Genomic DNA, 24870 nt, shown 5'->3' on the forward strand with positions numbered 1-24870 from the left:
AGGGTTGCTTCTGACCAGTGAGTAGCTTTACTCTTTGAAAGTTGGAGGCTGCACCTGCTACTGCAGGTAGGATGGGTCTCTGGAGTCAGGCTGCCTTGTTTTGAATCCCAGCTCTGCCACTCACTTTGGGCAACACCTGCCCACACTGTACCTCAGTTGCCCCTTTTGTAAGGCAGAGATAACCGCAAGCCTTATAGGACTGAATGAGTTAATGTTAATGTACATTTAGAACTCTGAACAATGTCTGGCCCAGAGTTTGTTCAGTAAACAGGAGCTGCTCTTCTCACATGGCCTCTCTACTGCTGACATCAAAATGTGCCGGGGTTTCCACTGTGGTCACTTGTTATGGCCCCGATGGGGCAGGTCTTTGGAGTCTTGCCCAGTAGCTGTACACCAAGGTGGAAGGGCACTTGAAATGTCTGTGCTTGGTTGGGCCAAGCCAGGTTCCAGAAATGCCCCTCTTCCCATTGACCCTCCTGTCCCACTTTCTTGCTCATGCACAAGCCTGGCTTGTTTCCATGCTGGAGCTGCCATTGCTCACTACCCCCTCTCCCTCCTCTCACATCTTACCCTGACTCCTGGCTCTTGCCAAGCCCTACTTGCTCCAGGAAGTGCCCCTGACCTCTCTGGTCTGCCCTGGTCTTGCAAGCTGGTGTCAGCCAGGACCCCAGACATTCAGCGACAGGGAGGGGGGTGGCATGGAGCCCTGGCAGCCAGGGCCACGGGGGCTGTCTTCCTGGCCAGGCGCCACTCCACTGGCAAATCAGGCTTCCATTTTGGGTTCCAGCATCTCCATATGTAAAATGAGGTTCTCGCCTGTCCTCTCGATCTGCAGGGGTGCTTTCCATAACTGTTTGAAGTGTGTTCAGTTTTTCTCTGCTCCTCTGGCACAGAGCAGGCATCAACACCCCAGGATGAGCGTTCAGTGGAACGTCAGGCCCAATTCCATTCAACTCAGATCAACTAAACAGTCATTTCATGATGAAGTATAGTCAGACGTACAAGGCAGAGGGCCACGCCAAGTGGAAACACAACCAGATCTGCCCTTACCACCCCCAGCTCATGATGCCTGCAGGGCGGTGGGCGCTTACACAACTGTCCATGCCCAGAAATCCCTTCATTTCAGCTCAGATGATGGGAACAAGTTGAGGAAGGTGAAGAGACTTGTTTAGAACCACTGTCAGTCAAGCCTAGGAGTGGATTCTCCAGTCCCACTCCTACTGGTGGCCCTGAGAGGAAGAGAGGCTGGGGCTAACGAGAGAAAGCACAGAGAACCCCACTATTGCCAATTGACAGCCTTCTACAAAGCCGAAAACTTTAAGTAACCAGAAGCTGGGGTTCTTGGCTAAGGATGGCCTTCATGCTTGTTCCTCCCTGCTTTGAAGGCTGTTTCGGGTAGGCTCATTTAGTAACATTAATCGTTCATTTCTAATTTTCCTTTTATGTGTTTCTGCAGGTATTCAGAATACATTTTACTTTCCATCATGAATGCCCCTGAATCCAGATTTGGCCTTGTCTAATAGTCGTGGTGACTTTTGAAGAACATCCTGGAATACATTCTACCATCCTGACAATGTAAATTGAGGAAACCTTGAACATATCACATCAGTGGAGAAATCAGTGGAGACTGATTTCTACAAACGTGATAAATACTTTGAAGGAGGGGTCTCAAAACCATGTCTTGGCCAAGGATTTTGCAGCCCAGAGCTCTGTGGCCTGTGAAGAGACAGGACAGAGAAGGGACAAATCGCCAAGCTGTTCTCTCCCTGTGGGCTGGGCCATATTCTTCTCTCCATTTAGCAAGTGGGAAAACTGAGACCTTGCCAGCAGCCAAGTGGATGAGAGGTGTCTGGCCGATGCTTTTGAGGTAACACTTTTAAAGCACCTAAGTGGCAAAACGAGTGGCCTGGAGAAAGCTGCAGACAGCCAATAAATAGTCACAATTCAAGATCTGGCCACAAGGCAGCAAGTTGAGAACACTGCAGCCGAAGAAAGTGTGAGCCAGCTCTCAGTTCAGATGTCTGAGCTCCTGCTTTCCTCTCAGGCTTTAAACACATGGAGCTCTGCTTCCCTAGAGAAGGTGCCACCACTTTCCTTTCCCTGGGGAGGTTTGAGTTGTAGGGTAATTCTGCACCCCATTTTGAGATTTTCCTATAGAATTGTCCAAGTGAGAGTTTCACTTTTTTCCCCCTTGTGAATCTCAGAAAACCTCTTAGAGGAGAGAACATTTTCTTTTTTTTAAAGATTTTATTGGGGAAGGGGAACAGGACTTTATTGGAGAATACAATGTGTACTTCCAGGTCTTTTTCCAGGTCAAGTTGTTGTCCTTTCAGTCTTAGTCGTGGAGGGTGCATCTCAGCTCCAGGTCCAGTTGCCGTTGTTAGTTGTAGGGGGCACAGCCCATCATCCCTTGAGGGAGTCGAACAGGCAACCTTGTGGTTGAGAGGAGGTGCTCCAACCGACTGAGGCATCTGGGAGCTCAGTGGCAGCTCAGATCAAGGTGCCGTGTTCAATCTTAGTTGCAGGGGGCACAGCCCACCATCCCTTGTGGAAGTCAAGAAGTCAAACCAGCAACCGTGTGGTTGAGAGCCCACTGGCCCATGTGGGAATCGAACCAGCAGCCTTGGGCATTAGGAGCACTGAGCTCCAACCGCCTGAGCCACAGGGCCGGCGGGGAAAACAGTTTTGAAAGGAGCCTGAGGCATCTCCTCCCACAGTTCTAGATGCTTGCTCCCACCTGGATCTAGAAACTAACAGATTCCCATGCTCACAACCATCACCACACATGGCAGCCAAGAGCCCACCCGGGAGCGTGTGGGAGCTGGTGATCCCTGCGCTGCGAGTGCTCTGTGAGCTTCGCTAAAACCTTCAATCCTTCTGCTCTGTCATGTGCAAACCAAATGCTCCCAGCATCACCCTGTATTCTCCATGGCAAAGAGAAGCAGCACCCAAGTGGGAGGCTCTTTTGGATCGAGGGCCACAGCACCCTTCTTCGCGGTGGTATAAGATTTCTTGTGAAATGCCAATCTTACCAGTGTGACCGTGTCCCAGTGTGCCCGGGAGTTTCCTGGTTGTAGCACTGGGAGCTCTGCGTCCCAGAACAACCTGGACTGTCAGTCCCCGTCTGTACTCCCCTTTGGTGTGAGAGAGTGAGCAAATCCTGGCTGGTGGTATGTCCTCCCTTCCTTACACCTTCTCCCTGCAAACAAGACTGGGGTGGCTTGTCTGCCAGGGGTGAAGGGAAGGTAGAAAAGACCCATTTGAGGTTAACAGAGAAGAGGAAGAGGAAGCTCTGAGATGTCAAAGACCCTGCGTTTCCTCAAGCTCCAGCTTACCTGGACACACAGATCCTCAGTGGGGGCCCACTCCAGGCTCCTGTTTGCTGGGTTTCCTGTGGGGCCAGGTGGCAGGAAGTGCCAGGTGCAGAGGTGCCGGTTAAATGCTTCCTCACAGTCACATACAGGTGTTTAACCTTTCCTCAGGCGCCCCGCTTTCACAGGCTCTCGCAGGCAGAGTGACTGGGTGTGTGCCTGCACATGTGCTCTCCCCACCGGCACCTTCACCTGCCACAGTGATGATGGGCCCACGCACTCACCAACGGGAACCAGAGCTTCAGCAAAACACCCACGGAGCTCGAGCTATGCAAATAGGCTTGCACACATGGGGATGGATGCAGGGAAGGGGGTCGGGAAATAGTCCAGGCAGGCAGAAGATGCCTGGAGACCCTGCAGGGGGCATGTGCAGGGGAGTCCAGAACTGGCACCTCCATACGAGTGTGCTCTGGGGGACGCGGTGGCCGCATACACAGCACACACTCTTCCCCAGCCTCTATTCCTCATTTTTACTCGGTGCTCCAGTTTGGCATCAGTTTCGGGGCAGGCCTTGAATCTCAAGAGATGCTCCCCACCCTCTCCCTGCCAGGCAGGAGCCTCTTGGTACAGCCAGACCTGTGTGGGTACCAGGGCCTCTGGCACAGATTCCCGGGAGAACGGGCAGGCCCGGGCGAGCTGTACAAGAGAGCAGGCGTGTGGGGGGTGACTCTTACACAATCTGGTCCTGGCTCAGTAGGGCGGGAGAGTTGAAAGGCCTCTGGCAGCTCCCCAGGCCCTGATGCCTGGGCAAGGAAACCACAGCCTGAAAGTCCTGGTTTCTGAAGGGTGGGAAGGCGGGAGTTTTTGAGGTCTGCTCCACTCGGGCTGCCTCCCAGACTCTGTCATTCCTCTGAGGCCAGAGGGACTGCCAAGCATGTCAGGCACCGAATCATAGACTTCCAGAAACTCAGCTAGGCTGGTGCCCTCATTTCCCACCGAATATGGGAAGATTTGCTGAAGACATTGTTCCTTTGTCCAGAGTCCTACGAACACTGTGAAACCAACCCTCTTAGGTATAGAGGGTGGCTGGAAAATGGAGTCCCAAGAACACTGATGGTTTTCCCAGAGGTGCCAGACACTATCTGAAGAACTTTCGGAATATTAACCCCTTCAGTTCCCACCGTACCCCTGGAAGGTAGGAACTGTTACTGTCATCTCCATTTTTTTGAGGTGAGGAAGTACCTCTCCCAGTGTCACATGGGCAGCATGTAGCAGGGCTGGGATTTGAACCCAGGCAGCTTTGCCAGCATTTATATTCTTTCTGGTCTTTTGGGAATCAAGCAGAATTGTGAGACAACCATTTAGGAATAGGATGGAAATGGCTTTGGAGAAGGTGTTGTAAACTTAAGTGCCTACAGGGCCAGGCTGGTGAATAAATGTATGACTCAGGCTGGGCAGGGAGAGGCCTGTGGTCCAACTGGAGAGTGTGTAGGGAACCCAGAGGTGTCCCTATGCACATTTCCTAAACACAAAACTTGCTTGAAGGCCATTTGGGGGCTGCTAAGAGAGCTTTAACATAAGCCCAGTGTACCTGAGGCTGTGAACAGACCCTGACCAGGATATGTGGCCTACCAGGGTACATCAGCTTTTTTTTGGTGGTGGTGGTGGCGGGGGGGGGGGGGGGGGGGGCTTGAAAGGCCACAGAAGCAGCAAAGGGCAGAGATGCATCAATAAATAAAAGTGGGGAGTTGCCTAAGGCTCATGATAGCCTAAGTCGAATATCACACTCCCATGGCCAGGAGGAGAGGCCCAAGGAGGCTGCTTCATTTCCAGGGCTCATCTAACAACTTCTCCATTCTAGGGTTTTAGCCTCAGCCTAAGCACGGATTCATTTGGTTACTCCAAGTCCCTTGCTATAATCCTTCAGTCTGCTCTCCTGACTGGTTAAAAGGAAAGTGATACCATATTAGAGGTTGAACCTATCAATTCGCTGATTTTCAATTGGTTTTGACCTACAAAAACATCAATTTCATATGATTCAACGCTATAATTGTCCTACCTATTGCAAGGTGCAGAGAACAAAGGAAAATGCTTGAAGCATGAGCCACAGGCTCACTGCTATGTACACAGCAGGCACTCAGTGAGTGCTTGGTGAATTAAATGCTGGTTCCATGTTGGCATGAACCTTTCTTACCTACTTCAAGCCAAAGGCAGCTGAATGGGGACAGGGTCAGGCAAAGCAGTGATTCGAGGGCAATTCACATTCACCCAGCTTTTCCTAGATGCAATACCCACCCTGCTGCACTCCTCACATAATGGCCACAATCCAGAAGTCATGTTTAGCTGTGGACACAGACGACTGTCCAAGGCTACCATCCAGACAGGGAAGACGACCCAATCGCTTAGATGTGGCACAGACCAAGCTCTCTCGCTGCATCGGGTTTTGTGGACTCAACAATCCCCTAGAGTGTAACCAGAGCTTAATAGATGCACCGCAGGTAGACGGCGCTCTCCTGTCCCATTTATAATGCCGCACAAACCTCTCGGAGAATGTGGCACAAAGGAGGGGGTGGTGGCGGCAGTGGCCGAAGAGCCTGTTCCTCATCTGAGGCCAAGGGCGGCGTCAGGTCCGCGCCTCAATAAAGCTGGTGGTGGTAGGGAGGGGACCGAACAAAGAGTTGAGACGCATGGTCCTCGGGGACACCTTTGTGAGTCCCTTGGATTGGCGCGCGCTCAGCCTGGGAAGAATCCCACCTCCAGCTATTGGGGCGCTTTGGGGCAAGGCGGAGACACGGCGGGCGCCCCCTCCGCCGCCGCGTACCTGGGACGGGATGGCGACCGCTGGGCAGCGGGAAGTGGCGCGGTGCCCCCGCCCTGTCCAGCACCTGTCCCACGTTTGTCCCGGCCAAAAGACGGAGTTCGGGTTTCTTTTTCCCCCAAAGACAACTCGCTCGAGAAAGCCCCACAGGCCAGAGGCCAGACTGGCGGATATGCTCGGGGATGCGGGGCTGACGCGTGCGGGACTGACGCGTGCAGGACAGGGTGAGCGGGTAAGGGCCCAAACACAGCTGGCGCTCTGGTTCTCGGTGCCTCTTCCCGATGGGGCAGCGGAGTCCGAGGCCGGGGGAGGAAGCCAGACGAGTGTATGGTAAGCTCAGTAAAGTGGGTCTCGTAGTGGGAATGGGGCCAGCTGGCCCCTGACCTAAGAAAACCAAGAAGAGCGACTCAGTCTCTCCCCTCGCCCCGGATTTCAAGCTCTACAGGACTTGGCAACTGTCTTTCCTCTATGATCCCAGACTCCGGGTTTTCTCCATTCCCTGATCGGCGGCCCCAAGAGACAGACAGCGGCACCTGCCAATGGAAGGACGCAAAGCGTCAACTTTGTGTTCGCCCGCCACTCTCAGCCAGTGTGCGCTCGTTTCTCTCGAGTCCCGCCTTCCGTGTCGGGCGCCCCCTTGTGGCAGCACAGGGATGAACTCTATCTGTCGCCATCTTGTGTGTGGCACAGGTATTTTTCTGGAACTTATTTCCATCTATTCTAATGTTTCTTCCCACACAGCGGGTTTCTTAATTCGACAGCCAAGTGCGGTGGCAATAAGGAGAGTATAGCCTACAGTTTTCGGATCGTCTGCGTGGGTTGGCTCGCCACGTCACGCCACATTCGCCGAGCCCAACGCCATCTTGAGTGTGGCGTCTGAATGGTTCCCTTCTCGGGGCTCCTCGTGGTTCCCTAAATGGCGCCCCAAACTTCAAGGATTCCCCAAGGAGTAGCCCAGCCGGTCTAAGGGACGATTATTGCCCCCCAATAACTCCTCAGTGTTTAAGTTCATGTGCCCCTCGCAGCCCCTTAAGTGGGATGAGAGAGGGGTATGTATGCTCGAAGGCCAGGCGCTGGAAGGAGGCTCCCTGAGTCTGCCGCGACGGCAGTGACCGTTCCGGGCAGGCGCTGTCCAGAATCCTGGAGTGTGGCGCCCGCGGGCTGTCATGCTCGAGGGCAGGAGCCTGTACCGGCCTTTCAGTCCCCTCGATGTATGAATCACTGAGTGTGTGTGCTTGGCTCGGAGCCCGCTCCTCGACTGGCTTAGGGGGTGAACGCAGGGGATGATGGTGGGCGACGGGGTGACCTCCCCAAAGACTCGGGGCCCCTGGGGCTGGGCAGATGGGATGGACATGGTAGAGAGACGGGCAGTCCAGGTACGCAGCTCTCGGCCTCGCGCCCTCATCGCTCGTCGTGGGGCTTACGCCCACCTGCGCAAGGACAATCCTTGCTCGAGAGTGGCCAGGCACCGGGGCAAGCATCTCCTTGGGTACGGCTAAGGGAACCGCCCGGGGCGAGCTCAGCCCAGCACCCGGCCTTCCCCTCCCCCTCGCTGGCAGCCGTCGTGCGCCGGCCGCCACCTCCTCTTCCCTCCCCCTCCTTCCGAGGAGCCAAGGGGAGGGGAGGACGGGGGGCTGGGCGGGCAGCTTTGCCGCGCTTTGGCTTTTTGCGTCAGCAGCCCCAGCAAAACAGCAGCGGGAGCGCGCGCCCCGAGCGCTCCCGCGCGCCCTTCCCCCGCGGCGTAGGTGCAGCGGAGACCAGGCAAACTCAGGCCCTGAATGACAGTGAGATCGGCGACTGCGCAGCGCGGGACGCACCAAGGCACTGCCGCTTTAAGCACGCTTGCCCATTGTTCGGAATGGAGCCAATGAGCAAGCGCCCGCTCCCTGCGTTCAGCCAATAGTATTCGGGCAAAGGAAGCCTAGTGCCGCCCATAATCTATATTAAAGGTTCTGGCGCCGCGTGAGTTCCCCACTGGCTGCTCTGAAAAGCCATCTTTGCATTGTTCCCGTGTCTGGCTCCCACTCGCCGCAACCACCTCCGCCGCGCGCCTCTTCCGCCGCCGCGGACTCCGGCAGCTTTTTCGCTAGAGTCCTCGAACTCTCGCTTTCTTTCTAATCCGCTGCTTAGGATCACCGGCGTGCCCCACCATGTCAGACGCGGCCGTGGACACCAGCTCCGAGATCACCACCAAGGTGAGGGTAGACGCCGCCCGCCCCTTCGGGCTCCGCGCGTTGTCGCCGGAGCGGTGTTTGGCGCGCCGCGGCTGGGTTACCGCGAGCCCACTGTGGTTCCCTCCTGCGGGGAGCCCGGTCTAGGCCCCCTGGCAGTCCACTCGTTGTGTGCGGGGGAGGGGGCGGGAGGCGCCGCGGGCAGACCTGATGTCTGTGGTGGAGTGGGACGGGCGTCCTCAGGGTCGTGCGGGAGGGGAGCGCGGAGGCTAAGCGGCTCTGGGGGAAGGTTGCTCCACGGTTCCGAAAACTTGTTTGTGATTCGTCTGAGTGGCGGCGGGAGGAGAGGGGCCGGGCTGGGGGGTCGTCGGCCCGCAGGGCGCACGGAAATAACTTTGAAACTCGAGCGCGTTTGGAATCGGAAGTGTTGGGGGGGGCGCGTGTGCGGGCCGGCTGCGGGAAGTGGCGGCGGCTGCCCGCCGGCGGCGCTGCTCTTTGTTCCGCGCCGGGCCGCCCCTTTTCGCGCCTTGTGGGTCAGAGAAGGTTTATCTGCCCTGAGGTCTGATAAGGTGGAGTGGGCGGCGGGCCGGTAGCGAGGTCGACCGTCTCTGCGGAGGTGTGAAGGTCTCCTCAGACTTGGGTGCCTGGGGAGGCGGGGGTGGGCGTCTTCCGGGAGAGTGTTGAGGAGCAGCCGCCTAGTTTCAGTAATTCACCAGCGGTGCCGGGTTTGGCTGAGGAGCGAGCCCACGCGCCGGAGGGGAGGAAACGGAAAGTGAAGGAGCGGCGCGCCGGGACGACGATGGGCGCCCCCCGCGGCTGCCCTGGAGCACCGTGTACGCGGTCACTCCAGGGGCGACGCGGGCGAACAAAAGCTGCGGCCGCTCCTGACCCGTTCTGGGGTCGTGCTGGGCGCCGGGGCTGCCAAGTCTGGAGGTACGGGTCCGTTGCCGCCCTCAGTTTTGAGGTCCTGTGCGTTTGGCGCAGCTCCGCTTCTGCGCGCCGGGTTTGTCCCGCTGCCCGCCCCAGGGAGAGTCTCCGCCCTCGGCGGGAGCGCGACACTTTTGAGGCGAACCGGCTTTTTAACCTTTCGGCTCTTCTCAGCGCCCCTCTCGTGCCCCTGGTGACAGGCGCGAGTCACCTTGGCGTCTCCTTAACCCCAGTGCCCCTGGCGTCACCTGGCTCTCCCAGGGGCGATTCCCCCGGCGGAGCGGAGCTGGCGACCCGGCTCTCCAAGGGCTCGCGCCGATCCCCTCAGCCCAGCCGGGGACTAGTTTGCGTTGGAGGATCGGCCTTCCCCAGCGCGGACGTCCGCGTGTGCTTTTCTCCGAGGTGATTTCCCGCTGGTGGCACTAAATAACCGTGTGGAACGCGTCCTCGACGACCTAGGTTGTGGGGCTGAAAAAGCCCGGCGGACGTAGGGGCGTCCTCCCGCGGGACTTTGCCCGCCAAATGCGGAGACGCAAGCCCGCGTATCTAGGCCGGGGGTGGGGGGGCTGCGTGGGCGTCGGGAGCCAAGGAAAGACTCGTGCGCACCTCGCGCGGACGCCGGGGCCGCGGCGGCCCCGCGGGCTCTGGGTCTCTAGGGTCAGGGACACTCTCGGCGGCCCCGGGGCCACGTGCTCCGCGCGCGCGGTGCGTGCTGAAGCCCGCGCGCAAAGCCCGCCGGGCGGGGACTGCGCGCCTGCGCGCTGCGACCTCCCCGCCCCCCACCCCCTCCCTGGGGCTTTGGCCGCCAGGGGGCGGGAGCGGGCGGCACCGGTGTCCACGGCGGTCCGGCAGGGGCCAACCCGGCAGACAGGTGCCCGGGGCGGCTCTCTGGACGGCGCCCCGGGCCGTTCGACGCCTGTGTTGGCGGCCGGCCCAGCCATACGGGGTGGAAAAAGTTACGGGGCATCAGGGAGACGACCGCCATGGCGCTGCCTGCTGGCCGTGTCAGTCCTGCTAGGTGCGCATGGACGGAAGGGCTAGAGGCCGCGGGAGGGAGATGGGGCGCTCCAGGCCGCGCTATTCCGAGCGAGCGAGCGAGCGAGAGAGAGAGAGAGAGAGAGAGAGAGAGAGAGGCCTCAGGCTTAGGCACGCGTCACCCGAGTCCATTTTCAGGCAACGGTTTGAGACACCGCCCCCTCCCCACCCCTGGACAGCTGTCCAATATGGGGGGGGATTGGGGTTTGGGGGTTTTTACAAAGGCCTGAGGTGGCCAGGTCCTGGACTACGGTGGTTTTGGCCCTTGAGCTCTGGCTTCGAGGACTTTGGTGAGGCAGCCTCCCCAATTCTGCCTGTTGGCTCTCTCCCTTTCCCTTCCCTGGCTAGTCCACCCACGGGAATTCTCCCGCAGTGTCAGGGCCCTCCCTCCTTTGCCTTATTTATGGCACATACCTGCTGCCTTCCCAGAAGGATTTGTGAGAGGCGGTGCTCCCTCTGGTTGGAAACAAGTCTGATGGGTGTGTGTGAGTGAAGTGTTTCTGGGCTTGTCTGCCCGGCCAGACGAGTTTGGGGCTGTGGTGCCACATGGCCTTTTTAGCGTGTTCCTCTAAAGGCTGCGAAATCAGACTGACATCCTGATCACAGACACACTCCGTATTCTGTGGCCTTTCTTTCCGTGGGTTCCATGTGTACTATGCGGCTCTTCTCACTTTGGCCATCAATCAGCACCACATACATACCTGTAACCCCTGGGGGCCGTTGCTAGCCTTAGGTTTCTTAAAAGGCTTACTGGTTCCTTCTTCCCTTTTTGAAGGACTTAAAGGAGAAGAAGGAAGTTGTGGAGGAGGCAGAAAATGGAAGAGACGCACCTGCTAACGGGAACGCTGTGAGTGTCCACCTTGCTCATGACCCCCTAGCAGCTTCTGGCCAAGCTCTCCTCCAATGATTTTGGACATAGTCCAGGCTGGGGGATGAGGCTGAGCCCTTGGGCCCTTCTTGTATCAAGGTCTCCTGGTGTGGAGCTTCAGGGGCTCTGAGGCTGTAGACGCACTGGGCAGGGTTTGGAGGAAGGGACGGGGACTGCAGTGATGCTGTGTGTTCATTAATGTCGTGTGTTTTCTGTTGAGAATGAGGAAAATGGGGAGCAGGAGGCTGACAATGAGGTAGATGAAGAAGAGGAAGAAGGAGGAGAGGAGGAGGAGGAGGAGGAGGAAGGTGATGGTGAGTAGCCTTGTCTGTCTCCCCTTTTGGGGCGGTACCTGTCCCTGGCCTCTGGCACGGGTAGGAATTGGACTCCCAGGGTGGGGGCCAGTGGACGACCTGCAGCTCGGTCCTGTTTCTGTGGGGTAGGACCATCCTTGTCTTAGGCTAGCGATGTGAAGCTGTACCCCACACTTAACTCCCGCTGGAGAGCTCCATCCTCACTGAGCTGTGGGTGTAGTGTAGCCTTGGTACAGTTGCTTGGGTCACTGGACCCTCTTCTCCCTCCTGAAGAAAAGTGCCTGCATGGGCGTGTGGGTACCCTGACTGCCTGGTTTATCAGGCAGCAGACAGATCAGGGACACTCTACCCTGGCATATCTGTTACTGAGAGATGCCCTGAGGAACTGCAGTCCAGCTCCCCCCTGTGCGTGTGCCCCCCCCCCGCCCCGCCCCCAGTCTGGCTGCCACTGGGTGCGGCGACCAAGGCCCTCCCTCATTGGCTGAGAAGGCAGTGTGGTTTACCTGGGTTAATTCTCCAGGTGAGGAAGAGGATGAAGATGAGGAGGCTGAGGCAACTACGGGCAAGCGGGCAGCTGAAGATGATGAGGTGGGTTCTGGCCTGAGGGAGAGTTGGGGGCTGAGGCACTGTAGCTGGAAGGGCTGATGGGACTCAGCTGTGTTTGGGGTGCTGCGTGTTCCTGAGTGGCTCCATCTCAATGTTGAGCAGGAACAGGAGGGAACATGGGCCCGGCTTCCCAGAGCTCTAGAGGCTTCTGGAGCTGCCAGTGCCTGGTCCTTCACTGCCCGCAGGAGCTGAGACAGTTGGTAGTTGGGCCCAGTGCATTGGAAGGGGCCTTGACTTGACAGTCTTTCCCTGTCCAGGATGACGATGTTGACACCAAGAAGCAGAAGACTGATGAAGATGACTAGACAGCAAAAAAAGGAAAAGTTAAACTTAAAAATAAAAAAGGCCGCCGTGACCTATTCACCTTCCACTTCCCGTCTCAGAATCTAAACGTGGTCACCTTCGAGTAGAGAGTCCCGCCCGCCTGCCCGCCCACCACGGGCAGTGCCACCCGCAGATGATGACACGCTCTCCACCACCCAACCAAAACCACAACGTGAATTTGCAACAGGGGAGGAAAAAAGAACCAAAACTTCCAAGGCCCTGCTTTTTTTCTTAAAAGTACTTTAAAAAGGAAAATTTGTTTGTATTTTTTATTTACATTTTATATTTTTGTACATATTGTTAGGGGTCAGCCATTTTTAATGATCTCGTGATGACCAAACCAGCCTTTGGAGCGTTCTCTGTCCTACTTCTGACTTTACTTGTGGTGTGACCATGTTCATTATAATCTCAAAGGAGAAAAAAAACCTTGTAAAAAAAGCAAAAACAACAACAAAAAAACAATCTTATTCCGAGCATTCCAGTAACTTTTTTTGTGTATGTACTTAGCTGTACTATAAGTAGTTGGTTTGTATGAGATGGTTAAAAAGGCCAAAGATAAAAGGTTTCTTTTTTTCCTTTTTTTGTCTATGAAGTTGCTGTTTATTTTTTTTGGCCTGTTTGATGTATGTGTGAAACAATGTTGTCCAACAATAAACCGGAATTTTATTTTGCTGAGTTGTTCTAACAAAGCTGTCTCGAAGCCTGGTCTTTCTGTTTTGGTTTCTTGAAACCTGGGGATGGGGCAAACAGATAGGGTATGATTTTGAACTCAGGCCATCTGTTTTTCCTGGGTAGGAACAGTGGGTCGAAGACACCTGTTTGGGAGGGGATGGGTATGCCCTTTGAGCCACAGCCTCTGGAGTTACAGGCTGAAGGGAGCTGCTTACCAGGTTGGCCTCCTACTGATTGTACCAAGAACCTTTCTGGGACCACATCATTGGATGCCACGTGGACCTCGGTGCCCTGGAAGGTGTCCATAGATAGCTCCAGTCACTAGAACAGGCTGCATGTGTGGCTGCCCTAGTGTGGATGCAGCCTCCCAGTGGGACAACTTGGCCTTAGCTGCGTGGGCCTCACTGTTAGCCTGGCTATGGAGTGGCTCCCCCTGGTGGAGGTATGTGGCACCTTGTCCCTTAGGACTCACTTTCCAGGGCACTGATGCAGCGGCAGTGCCCTCATTATCCAAGCTCTCGCCTCCTAGAGAAACCTTGGTTAGCCTGGCAGGCCCCCCTTCTCCTTGAGCACAGTGGGAGGTGATCTGTGGGCCATTTTGACTTTCAGACAGGTGAACAGTGTGGGGAAGGCTAACTAGAGGAAGTGTGACCTCAAGCTGGAACCCTCAGGGAGGTGACAGCCACTAAGCCTTGTGTCCTGGCCTGGGGTCCACAGATGAGTTCCATGCGCAGAAGCCGCCTGTAAGCACTCATAGTATGTCCTTCAGTAGAGGTGGTTGTGCCCATTCTCCAGGGGTCGGGAAGGGTTGACACCCCAGCTGTGGCGGTTCAGGCAATGGGCATATTTCAGCTGGAGGCTGCAGGACCCGCTGGAAGAGATCAGCCATTGAGGACAAAGTTGTGAGTCCTGAGCCCAACTCTGCCACCAGCTTGGTGACCCTGGGCCTCCTTAATCCCTCCTGAGTACATCTTGTGTCATGGTGTCCAAGTGAGATACTGATGGGTGTGAGGAAAGTGGTTCAGAAGGGGTGGGCCACAGACCTCCCACCGGGAGGAACCGCGCCTGGAGTTGAGTTTGTCCTGCATGCAGGGGTGGCTGTGGGCAAAGAAAGGTGAGGGGACCGAGAAGCCGTGCACCCTGCCACCCCAACACTGGCCATATGGGGGTTACTTGCTTTGGAGCTGATGGGGTGGGGGGCACACTGATCAGAAGAAAGCCCTGGTACCCCAGCACCTCCTGATAGAGGGAGATGGGTATTTCATCCATACCCCATCCCTCTCATTGCCTTCCTCCCTCTCTGATCCTCACCATTTGCCTTGAGTTGTTATAGAGACGCCTCCGGTGGGGGTGGGGGTGGGCGAATGTTAACAGGCATTCAGGCCTCCATCTATCTACAGCTAGTACTATACCGGGCCACAGACCAGGGAATGGGACGCAGGGAGGGCTTCCCTGGGGAGGCAGCGTTGAGGCTGAGACGAATGACCAGGAGGATGAAAAAGGAGATGGGGGTGGGGGTGGAGAGGGTGAGGGTGCATGGACAAAGGGGGTGGAAAGTGACAGGCAGTCTGTGGGCCAGTTACGAGGTAGGATTGGGGGAAGCCATGGAGGAGTTTTAAGCAGGAAAACGGAAAGCACTGAAGTGACCAGCAGAGGTGGGGTGGGGGTTACGGGGGATGCTGGGAGGGAGGGAGGGGTGCATGTAAGAGACCACATAGGGTAAAGCATCAGGACTCAGGGATGGATTAGATGTTGGAGGTGGTTCCCAGGGAGGATCCCCCAGGTTCTGGCCTGAGCCCCTGAGCACAGGAAGGAGCCATTTACCACAGGGAAGGGGCCGGAGATGAGGTCTGGAGCCCACAGGTGCACAGGTGTGGCGGGCAGGAGACAGGCCTGGGCTGGGCCAGAGTAACCCCGGCCAAGGTGTGGAAAAGGCGAGCCAGAGCGAGGGTGTAGCAAGGAGACAAGGCTCAAGTGACACTGGGGAACATACCCAGCTGGCACTGTCCCACTCAGTAAGTGAGAACTCGGAGACCAGGGTCACCTCTTCCTCTGCCTGCCCAGTGCCTCGCCCCCCTCGCTTACCAGCCACGCCGCCTCCTGTGTCCATGACAAGCTTGGTCCTCAGGGCCTTTGCACTTGCGGTTCTTGCCACAGGAATGTCTGGCTCCCAGACTTCTCATGACTGGCTCAGTGCCAGCATTGGTCTTCCCTGGTCCCCAATCTAAAGAAGGCCCTCTTCAGTTCTCCCTTGGTGGCATAGTCATTCTCACAGTGTGAGCTTATATATTTACCTGTTTGTGTGTTTTTGGCTGCCCCCACTGAGGTCAGGGGCCACTTACCACACTTCCTGCATGTGGTGGTATTCTGTTCACTCATTCGTTCGTTCATTTATTCATTCATTCACACTGTACCGAATGCTCTTCCTGTGTCAGGTGCCTTTATAGGCTCCAGAGATACAGAAAAGACCAAGAGAGACCAGGCTCCTCATCCCGACACAGCAGGACACCTTCTGGTGGCAGGACACCATGCTCACCCTCTCCACCACATTTGTGGTTTCTGTCGGGCATCGTGTGCTGGGGAAGTCCCTGCCCTTCACAGGGGCTAGAGCTTAGCTGTCCTCAGTGGGCCGCTCAGGCCCCAGGACACACGTCTCCCATTGAGCTGCCCCCAAACTTGCCAGGGTCAGGGTCAGACCAAGACTTTGGTAGCAGGGACCCTCTGACCATGTGCGCCCACCCCGCACCCCTGCACAGGCCGGGCCACTGGCCAGATGCTCTGTCCTGCTGCCCAGGGCAGCAGTTTTGTGGATATTCCCAAGCCTGGAGTCCAGGGGATTCTGTAAGGCAGCAGAAGGGGGCTCCATAGAGCAGGCAGCACGTGGAGCTGGGTCAGGTCTAATGCAGCTCCCTCAGGCTGCGGTTCTGCTCAGAACTACTCGCAAAACCACACAGGAGAGAAGCAGCACCATCCAGACAGACATGGCAGTTAATACAGGGCAAGTAACTGAAGCTTGCTGGGCCTCAGTCTTCTCTGCACAGTGAAAACAATAGCAGGAAGCATGAGCCTGGGCCCAGGCCTGCCTCTCTTGGGGTTCCACATCTGCACTGAGCTCTTGTATCCTCTGTCCCAGCCACATCCCCATCACCCCACTGAAAGTTTGGCCTGGGACAGCCCTTGCTGGGTTTCGCAAGGGATGGGCGCCCTCTGGTGGCCACAGAGGAACTGCAGCGGGCTCCCCTGGGTTCTGCTCCGTCTAGGAAAGAGCCCTTCAGTGGGCCCTGGTCCCAGGGGCAGCCTCAGCCACCCCACCCCCAAAACAAGACCTTCCATCTCTGTTGCTGGAACCTCAGTCAGACATGACAGTCATTTCCCAGGCTTGGCTCCTCTGAGGTCACAGGCCCCCTGACTCACTCTGGCTGAATCCCATTCAAATGCTCAGTGTGCACAGCGCCCTCCTAGGGAGGCCCCACTCTCTGAGCCCTGGACTCCTCACAGTGGCTGCTGCTCTGAGTACAGTCCTAGGCCCTTAGGCTGCTTGGAACTGGGGGCGGGGCTGGGGCCACCCAGCTGCACTCCCTGGCACTGTCTGAGCTGCCTGCCAGGCTACTCCAGGCCGGAGAGCCAGGATCTGGTGTCACTTCTACTCCGTTGTCAGTGCCGGCACAGGGATCCAAAGGCCTCCTAAATCCCTGATGCCCAGTCTGCTTCTGCCAGGCCTCCTGTGACCTCCTGTGTCCTATATGCAGGCCAGCCCTACCCGCCTTGGGCCTCTAGCTCCCCATGGTCCCCTCCTGGTGGAAGCTACTTCCTGGGGATAGAAACCCTGGTCCCAGCTTTACTTAGGATAGTCCAATTTTGCAGTGTGGTTGCTTGTCCTCCCCAACCCTAAGTTCAGGTCGGACAGGGAAGGGGGCAGGGCTGTCCCCAGGCCTTCCCCTCCAGAGACCTCAGCCTGTGCTCGCAGGGTCTGATCTGAGCTCTGACGTGATGGACATTCAAATTAGGAAACATGGGCTGAAACATTCTAAGACCACCTGGGACATTGACCTAATATACTGGGTGAATGACTGTGGGGACAGAGCCAGGAGTGCAGTTTCCAGGTTCTCGGCCTCACGTGGAAAGGTGCTGGCTCAGGTAGTAAATGGCCATCAACTGTGATTGCATGGCCATCAGCTGTGGCTAGTTGGCCGTCAGCTGTAACCATTGAGCCATTGGCCACTAATATAACTGCTGTGGCTACGCTAGCAGCAAATGGGGGCTAGCAAGAAGACGGTGGCTGGCAAGCGCGGATTGCAGTTAGGATGGCGGGTTGCGGATAGTGTGGCTCCTGCTTCCTGTGTCTCCAACCCAGCCGCCAGCGAGAATATAGTGGTATGACTCCCCTACCTATGGCTCCTTTTTGGCCTCACCATATCCTGCGTTCTTATGTGGGGAGGAGGAGCAGAGACCCCGCAGGCCGCCCTGCATGACACATGGCACAGGGAGCAGGATCTCCCGCATGACACCCCGCATGACAATGACACACATTATTTCTGGAGAAGGCCTAGCAGTCAGTGTGGGGTGAATTCTGTCAAGTCCTGAGTCAAGGGAACCAGCTTGGAATGTACGTGCCTGCATGGGCTCTCTGTCAAGTCTGCTGCCTGTAGCAACAAGTACCAGGTGGTCACTTGAGACAAACTCACTGTACCCATGCCAGGGGCGGGGGTGGGGGTGGGGGGTGGATCAGCTGTGAGGCTCTTTGCAGGGAGCAGATAGATCCCTTGCAGCAGGGAGCAGATAGATTCCTTGCAGCAAGGAGCTGCTGGTGAGGATTCCAGAAGGTACCAGGGGACAGCTGTTGTTTCTGACACCAGCCGCCATCTCTTCACCCTGCTCTTGGCAATAATCCCCTGAAACAATGTCCAGTTTTCTTCCTGGAGAACTTCCCCTCCCCCACTCTCAATCAAGCTCAGGTAAAACCTGTGACTTGCTTCTGGCCTATCAGTGCCCTGAGTCCCCCCACCCTCACAATATTGATTAGCTTGGAGTTGACACATGATCCAAGCTGATGCAATCATAGTGAGCCCTGGGATTTTTGCTGAGTTTCTGGGAAGGAAGGAAACATTTGTTTTTGTCCTTTTGGGGACTTGAATTTAGGCAGCTGAGAGGTTAAGGCTGCAGCCCACACAGATAGGAGCAGAACTGAGTTACAAGGTAGAGGAACCACAAGCTCTGATAACATGGCTTTCAGCCCCTGGCTCCAACTGTGCCTGACACCTGACGAATCTCGGACTTTTCAGTTATACAGTCAGTAAATTTCCTCCCAACTTAGGCTCGTTCAAGTAGGTTTTCTGTCGTCCGTAACTGAGTCCTATTAGTCCTGTTAGCAAACACGAGAATAAAGGGCTCCAGGCTCCAAGGCCAACCAGGCCGCCATGAACAAAGACAGCTTGAAAAGGGAGGAGTGCAGAGATGTGGGAAATCCCCTCTCCGGTGTGGTTTCCAGGTTGAGGGCACAGAGAGGTGACGTGACTTCAGAAGAGGTTGTGATGCTCACGGTCCATCTCGCGATAGGATCCCAGTACTGCTTGAATTCTTCCCAGCTGGGTTGCGGGGGTTGGCCCAGGGCGATCTGAGCTGCCCACGTTGTATCCCCGGCCTACAGCCCCGTCCCTCTTCTCCAGCACTCGGTGATCACTGGTGCTCTGACCTCTCAGGGACACACTGAATTTCCAGTGTTCCCACCTGTGCCTCACAGTCAAACAGTCTCACTGAACTAACTTCATTGCTCTGAGGCTGCTGGATAAGGGGTGAGACCCCCAAAGGCATGTAGCCTGGCGCTTCCTAAGTCTCTGTCCAAAGCTGTGCCTAAGAGGTGAGATCCATCCTGTTTGGTGACGTGCTGGGGTAAGCAATGTTAAAAGGGCTTTCTTTCTGCAGAACTCACTGCGTCTTTAATATATCAAGGCTCTCCAAGAGGAAGGTTTAACATGCAGCTCGCACCAGATTTAGTTGACCTTGATTTTTTTTCTCAGAAAGCCTTATAACATATTGAAGGACATTAGTGCCCAGAAAAAGCTGAACTTGCACAACAAAGACCCTCACCAGGGCTCAGGAAATATTTGCTGAACTAAACAGATGATGGGAAAAGATTCTTTTGGGAACCAGTTCTACAATCTGGCTCTTAGAACCCTGCACGGGCCTCCTTCTGGCTCCCCGGCTGCAGCTGGTTCGGGCCCCATGCTCAGCTGGTGCTGTCAACCCAGCCCAGGAGGTGACTGGTGTCAGTAGGTGGGGGACAGCAAAGAGTGGAAACTGGTACAAATCTTTCTGGAAAGACCCTATATTTCAAGATCCAAAAAATGTGCACATACTTTTTGGACCTTGAAATTCATCTGCAACTCTATTCTGTGTCCTAGGAAAACTTGTACCCCTTTCCACATAGTTATTCTCTGGGTCCTTCTCTCTAGTCCCTCAAAATGTCCCACGTCAGACTCCTGTGGTTTCCAATGGAGCCCAGGGCCGTGGCCTGCTGGGAAGTCACCTAGTCTTGAAAATGCGGGGAAGGATGGGTTCCAGTCCCTTGGGGGAGGTGACAGTAGATTCTACAATTCTGATCCCTTTGTCAACACTGTCCCTGAGAGCTTTGAGGCTCCTCCACCAGTCAACCTCTCAGTAAGCATCTCTACCAGGCAGCTGCTCTTTCCTTTCCGTGGGGACAATGTTGTCTCAATCCATTCTGAAGAGAGAACATTTCCTGACCTTGACATCAAATGGGTCCTATTATTAGGTGGGTGGGCATTTTATGAATTTCCTACTCTGCCTAGGGGGTCTGCCAAAATCACAAACAAGGACTAAACTTGAAATGGTTAGCCTCTTGTTATGCAGTGACATTGTTTTAGATGTGGTACTGCCAGTGGCCACTTGCCTCCCCAGGGAGGCCAAGGAAGTGCCTGTGGGCAGAGGCAAGGTTTTCCTCAGCAAATGCTGGTGTGTCTCCTCCCAAGCCCACACCTGACATCCCAGAATTCTGTGCCATAATGACATCATTTGGGCCTGGAAAGGTTTGAGGCTCATTATGATCATAAAACCATTTCCATGTCATAAAATGTCTACCTTTATGTGACGGTAAACCCTCCAAGAAAAACTGATTGTAACCTTAGCCTAATTATAGCAATGAATTGTAGACTGTTGCTGAAGGTAAGCCAATTCAAAGTTAGCAGATATCTGCTGGAAGAGATGATTTGGATTCCAATCCTGACCATGGGCTGGGCCCCGAGTAAACGATCTCTATAACCAACAAGGTAGCATGGAAGAAATGACCATCATCAACTGCTGTAATAACATAAAACAGCAAAATAAAACCCCAAGTTCTCTAACTAGTTAGACTGATCATATGCTGTGCCATTATATGGGCACCCTGTGCACCATAAAATATTCAGAGAGCAAATTGTTTAGCTCAAATGCACATACGTTAGCCCAAAATGAAAGTGATAATTAGAATATAAATTAAAAATTCAAGTGACAATAATTTTGCTTATCGTCTTATAATTGAGAAGAGCTATTTGGGGGATGGTTTCAATAAATCAAATCACTTAAAAAGCCATTCTAAGAAATCTAAGTAAATGCCTTCTTTTTCTTTGAATATATTTTCTTTAATAAGTACAATTCAAAAGCACTCCATGGGACCAGGAGCTGCCTCGAGTTCAGAAGTGGGTGTTCAGCACCCCACTTATTGCTGCCGGAGATGGAGATGTGTGTTTCCAACCCTCTGAAAGGCATGTTTTAAAACCACGGGCTTACCAGAGGTCACCAGACTTTCTCTATTCACTGCTTCCTTAGTGTGTCTAATTTTTTTCATGGTGCAACTAGGCCAAGTAAGTAACTAATTATGCCCTTTATTAAGTAGTTAGGTCCAAATAACTTATTAAGTACTTATGTCCTAACTTAGTGGCTATTGCATTATTTGGGGGGAAAAAGCCACATAAATTGAGAGAAAATGTTTTTATTTCATTTATAATCACAATGACTCACTAATGGGGTGTGTGCCTGTGGCACTGCACAGCTTCTCAAACCTTGGAATCAGATTAGACGCTACCACCCTCATTTCCTGTTCACACTGATTTTTGAGGTGTACTTGCTTTTTACAACCCAAACCTCCAAAAACCTGGTCTCCTAAAGATACCTCATCAAAAAGCATGTAGTGTGTTCTAATGTTCAAACTGAACTATCTTGAGCTAATAGTTTGAGCAGTACGTGACAGACGTCCCGTATCACTGTACTTCCTTTGAAAATTAAAAGGTCCTGCAGCGCTCCTGTGAGTTTGCTGCAGGCCCCTGGGGCACCTTGGTGTACAGTTTGGGAACCGAATGTCTTCACCAGATCTCTATTCTCATGACTCCACTCCATTCCACCCCTCAGCCTATTCAAAGTTACAGTCAAAGCTGCTCAGTTTCAGACCAAATAAAATCACCAAAAAAACTGTTAAGCCAGATGACGTCTTCACTTTGAGGACCATTTTAACAGGATGTTTCGAAAGCTCTACAGCAATCACCAGGTCAATAGCAAGGAGTTCTAAAAATAAACTTGGCAATACAGAGGGATTGGTGGTCAGACGCACATCCTGGGGCTCTCTGGTTGTGATGTGAAGGACAATTGAGAAGGGGAGCCAGTGCCATCGGTTGGACAGGCCCCAGACGCTTAAAGGAAGCGAGGTGCGGCAGTGGGCATGGAGGACAATGAAGGAGAGGTTTCCGAAGCCACGGCAACAGGCCTCGACCTACTGGATTGTGGGGCAGCCCATCCCTCCCCTCTGACCTCCAGAAGTTCTCATCTTTCCCCCACACCTGGGCAGAGGCTGCTCCCTGCCCCTCCCACCCAAGCCTGGAGGGTGAAGGAGAGCAAGGACCTCTTTTTCCTGCTCCCCACTCCTTTCTCCTCTTCATACTACACCAGGCTGGAAGGGGCAGGCTTTCCTTCCTCCCACAGGTAGGGCCTTTCCTAGCAGATCCCGAGTTCGCTGTAGGAAACTAGACAATCAAATGCGCACACCTGGTTCTTGTTCTGTTGATGCCAGTCTAAGGGATTAAAAAAAATCTCTTCTTTTGAGTAGAACCTGGCTTTCCAGGCTGTTGGCCTGCAAGGGACTTGTCAATCCTGTTTTGGGGATTTGAAGCTGTTTGCTGCTGACTTCCTTCTGTTTCTTCACCTGCTCACTCCAGAATGCTGCTGCCGTTGCCCTGTCCTGTTTTTTTCAGAGCACTGGTTACATACTACCTGAAATGATCTGCTCTCTGTTCTCCTCTCATTGGAATCCAATGGCAGGGACTTCACTTATCTTGTCCAGGAAGTATCTCCACTATTTAGAATGGTGTCTGGTACATAAAAAGTGCTCAGTAACTATGCATGTGGTGAATGTATAATGCTTAAAGAATTTAAGAGATGGCATTTTCAGAAAGCAAAAGGAAACCTTCACTCATTTTTACCTTGCTTTTTTGTTTTTTTAATCCAATCTTTGGTAATTAAAAATGAGCTTTTCAAGACAACAGATCTAATGTGAGGAACAGAACTGTCACTGAAATATGGGGACAGTATACTAAAAATGCACTGCTTCTCCTCCCCACCCACAGAAGCAAACAGTGCCTTCAGTAAGTGACGGGGAGCAGGAAGCGGGAGCAGGTCTACACCAGGGATGGCCCATCTCTTGGTGTATTCTCCTCTCCTCTAGCCTCAGACCATACTATTTTGGGAACTGAAAAACTTTTAATTGTTGGTATTTTATAAAGGACAGTGAAGGCTACTCGTAGCTCAGAGGTAAGTTCCTAAAAGAGAATCTTTTTAAATTTTCTCTCTTATGTTACTCTTGAAAGCACTGCAGATATAATAATCACTTCTCTCCCACACTGGCATCCTCTGATGGCAGTTTTTTAAAGCCCCCCAGCGTCCCAGCCCATCCCGGACGCTTACCCAGGGATCTGCAGTTAACTTCAGGGAGATCTTTTCTTCATTTTCTCACTTCTGTTCTCTCACTTAGGCATATGAGTCCCTACTCTACCAACTTAGAACTTCTACTTTCTGGAAACCTCTTGAAGAAATGCCCATTATAAAGGAATGGGAAAAGCTAAAACAACAAACAAACTAACAAAGGGAGCATGTATGTTGTAGAAGGGATCACTAAATATCAGATCTAAAACACAAAGTTAAGGTAATAGATTCTGTTCAGGTATGTTTTAGGTTCTTGGGAAGCAGGAACTGAAGCACTCAGGCACAGCGAGATCTATGTCACTCTCTGGAGTAAAATACTGTTGTGATTCTACGGTCCGATAAACATCTTTTTTCCCATCACGGAGCCAGGTTCATGTTCCGGAAAAAGGAGAGATGAAAGCAGTGCCATGCTAAAGACTGTAGGAATATTTTAATTCATATGTTTCAATTCATTACGTAATAATAATATCACAGTCTATTTTACAAGTTAAACGTATGAGAATGTATGAAATAGAAACAGTAGGAAAAGACTAAACATGGGTCAAGAACATGAATTTTTCCAAAACCAGGGGCCAAAGGAAGATGTGTCCCCTGCAGGAAGAGGCAGGGAGGGTGACAGGAACAGCATCAGCCCGTGGTATGTGTTTGTCCCTGTGTTTACCCTGGGAAGGAGTCGAGGCACGCCCTCTGCCCTGGTCTGAGGTGGGGAGTTAAGTCTGGTCAGTGGAAGATGGCAGCTTGAGGGAAAAAAGCCATCTGGTTACCTACACAGAGAGCTGGTCCCCTGGTGGCCTCAGGTGGGTTTTGTCATAGAAGGAATTAGGGGTGGAAGTGTCAAAAATCAAATGTGTGGAGGAAATAAGTAAACAGTTTCCTCCTCCGCCCCCCCAAAAAACCCCCCCAAATTCTTGAAATGCACATACATTCTTCTCTCAAACGTAGAAAAGTCTCACTCTGGATGTGCTTACAAGAAGATCGTCGTCAAAAAACTTTGTCTCTATGATAACATTCCCACTATAAGTAAGAAGAGAGGGCAAGAGAGTGATGTATTAGGCAACAGATTTCATTTTCACAAAGTAGTTTCAATCTGGGTCTGCTGGACCCATGGACATGCACCCACCTAGAACCTTGGCTTGGGGACATAAAATTTGTGTCCATATGGGGTTAGAAGTCTAACATGACGTTTAACTTATGACTAGGTTTGTCTTCCTCAAGTTCGGAAATCAGGAGAGAGAACATGTCTTAATCCTTGGTACACTTAAGGCCCTTAGCAGAGTGCTCTGCATACAGGGGTGCTTGTAAATATGACTGCCTTTCTGATGCACATGAAACCTGCAGCCTGCAGGAGTGGTACTTTTCCTTATGATTCGGCTGTGAGTTGGTCTGTCCTGCATCTATTTTCCTCACTTTGGGTAATAGCACTCTGCTCTTCTTTTGGGGAACCATGTATCTCTAGTCCACTGGTCAATCAAATGGCCCTTCCCTCACCTGACAAAGGGGTGGGCACTGGATGTAATCAGGGCCAATCAGACACTCTTTCCTGAGCAGGATACTTCCTATGGTTGGTTGCTCCTTGAGGAAACCATCCACAGATTCCTGCCATCTGCATCTCTGGAGCTGCCCCGTGCTCATCCCTACCCTTTCAACTCTGTCATGTTGGCCCAGGGTCAGTTTCTACCGCTTGAAACCAAAGAACCTCAAATGATACACCTGTGTTAGGTAGAGTAGAATTTCATTTTCCTTGGTGGATATCTCAGTGTTTGCAAACCAAACCACTTTTGAACTGAGTTAAGGGCAGAAGAGGTACTGTTTTGGGGTTCTGAAAAATAAGACATGACTTCAATAACCTAAATATATT

At 53.5% G+C, this 24870-nt stretch overlaps 2 protein-coding genes across 4 annotated transcripts in view; one reads left to right on the forward strand and one right to left on the reverse strand.

The window, feature by feature from the left end:
• The first annotated feature begins 6286 nt into the window (after nt 1-6286).
• Nucleotides 6287-13049, forward strand: PTMA (prothymosin alpha). 3 transcript variants are annotated; one of them, XM_088793864.1, is made up of 5 exons: nt 6287-6361; nt 11038-11109; nt 11351-11444; nt 11965-12032; nt 12308-13049. In XM_088793864.1, exons 1-5 carry the CDS (start codon nt 6302-6304, stop codon nt 12353-12355), a joined length of 342 nt encoding a protein of 113 aa, XP_088649990.1. In that variant the 5' UTR covers nt 6287-6301; the 3' UTR covers nt 12356-13049. The 3 variants fall into 3 exon arrangements, with proteins under 3 accessions (XP_088649990.1, XP_088649991.1, XP_019595375.1); XM_088793865.1 differs by having other exon boundaries at nt 11351-11395; nt 11970-12032; XM_019739816.3 differs by lacking the exon at nt 6287-6361 and adding an exon at nt 8096-8324.
• A 10374-nt stretch (nt 13050-23423) lies between these two features.
• Nucleotides 23424-24870, reverse strand: part of PDE6D (phosphodiesterase 6D) — a 37088-nt gene continuing 35641 nt past the window's right edge. Inside the window, exon 5 of the mRNA XM_019739815.3 lies at nt 23424-24026. Coding sequence (XP_019595374.1) covers nt 23945-24026 — 82 coding nt within the window. The 3' untranslated portion in view covers nt 23424-23944. The remainder of the gene's footprint in view (nt 24027-24870) is intronic.

Source organism: Rhinolophus sinicus, chromosome 17 (assembly GCF_057876585.1).
Source record: "Rhinolophus sinicus isolate RSI-liver-muscle chromosome 17, RSI-T2T, whole genome shotgun sequence".
Lineage (NCBI taxonomy): Eukaryota > Metazoa > Chordata > Mammalia > Chiroptera > Rhinolophidae > Rhinolophus > Rhinolophus sinicus.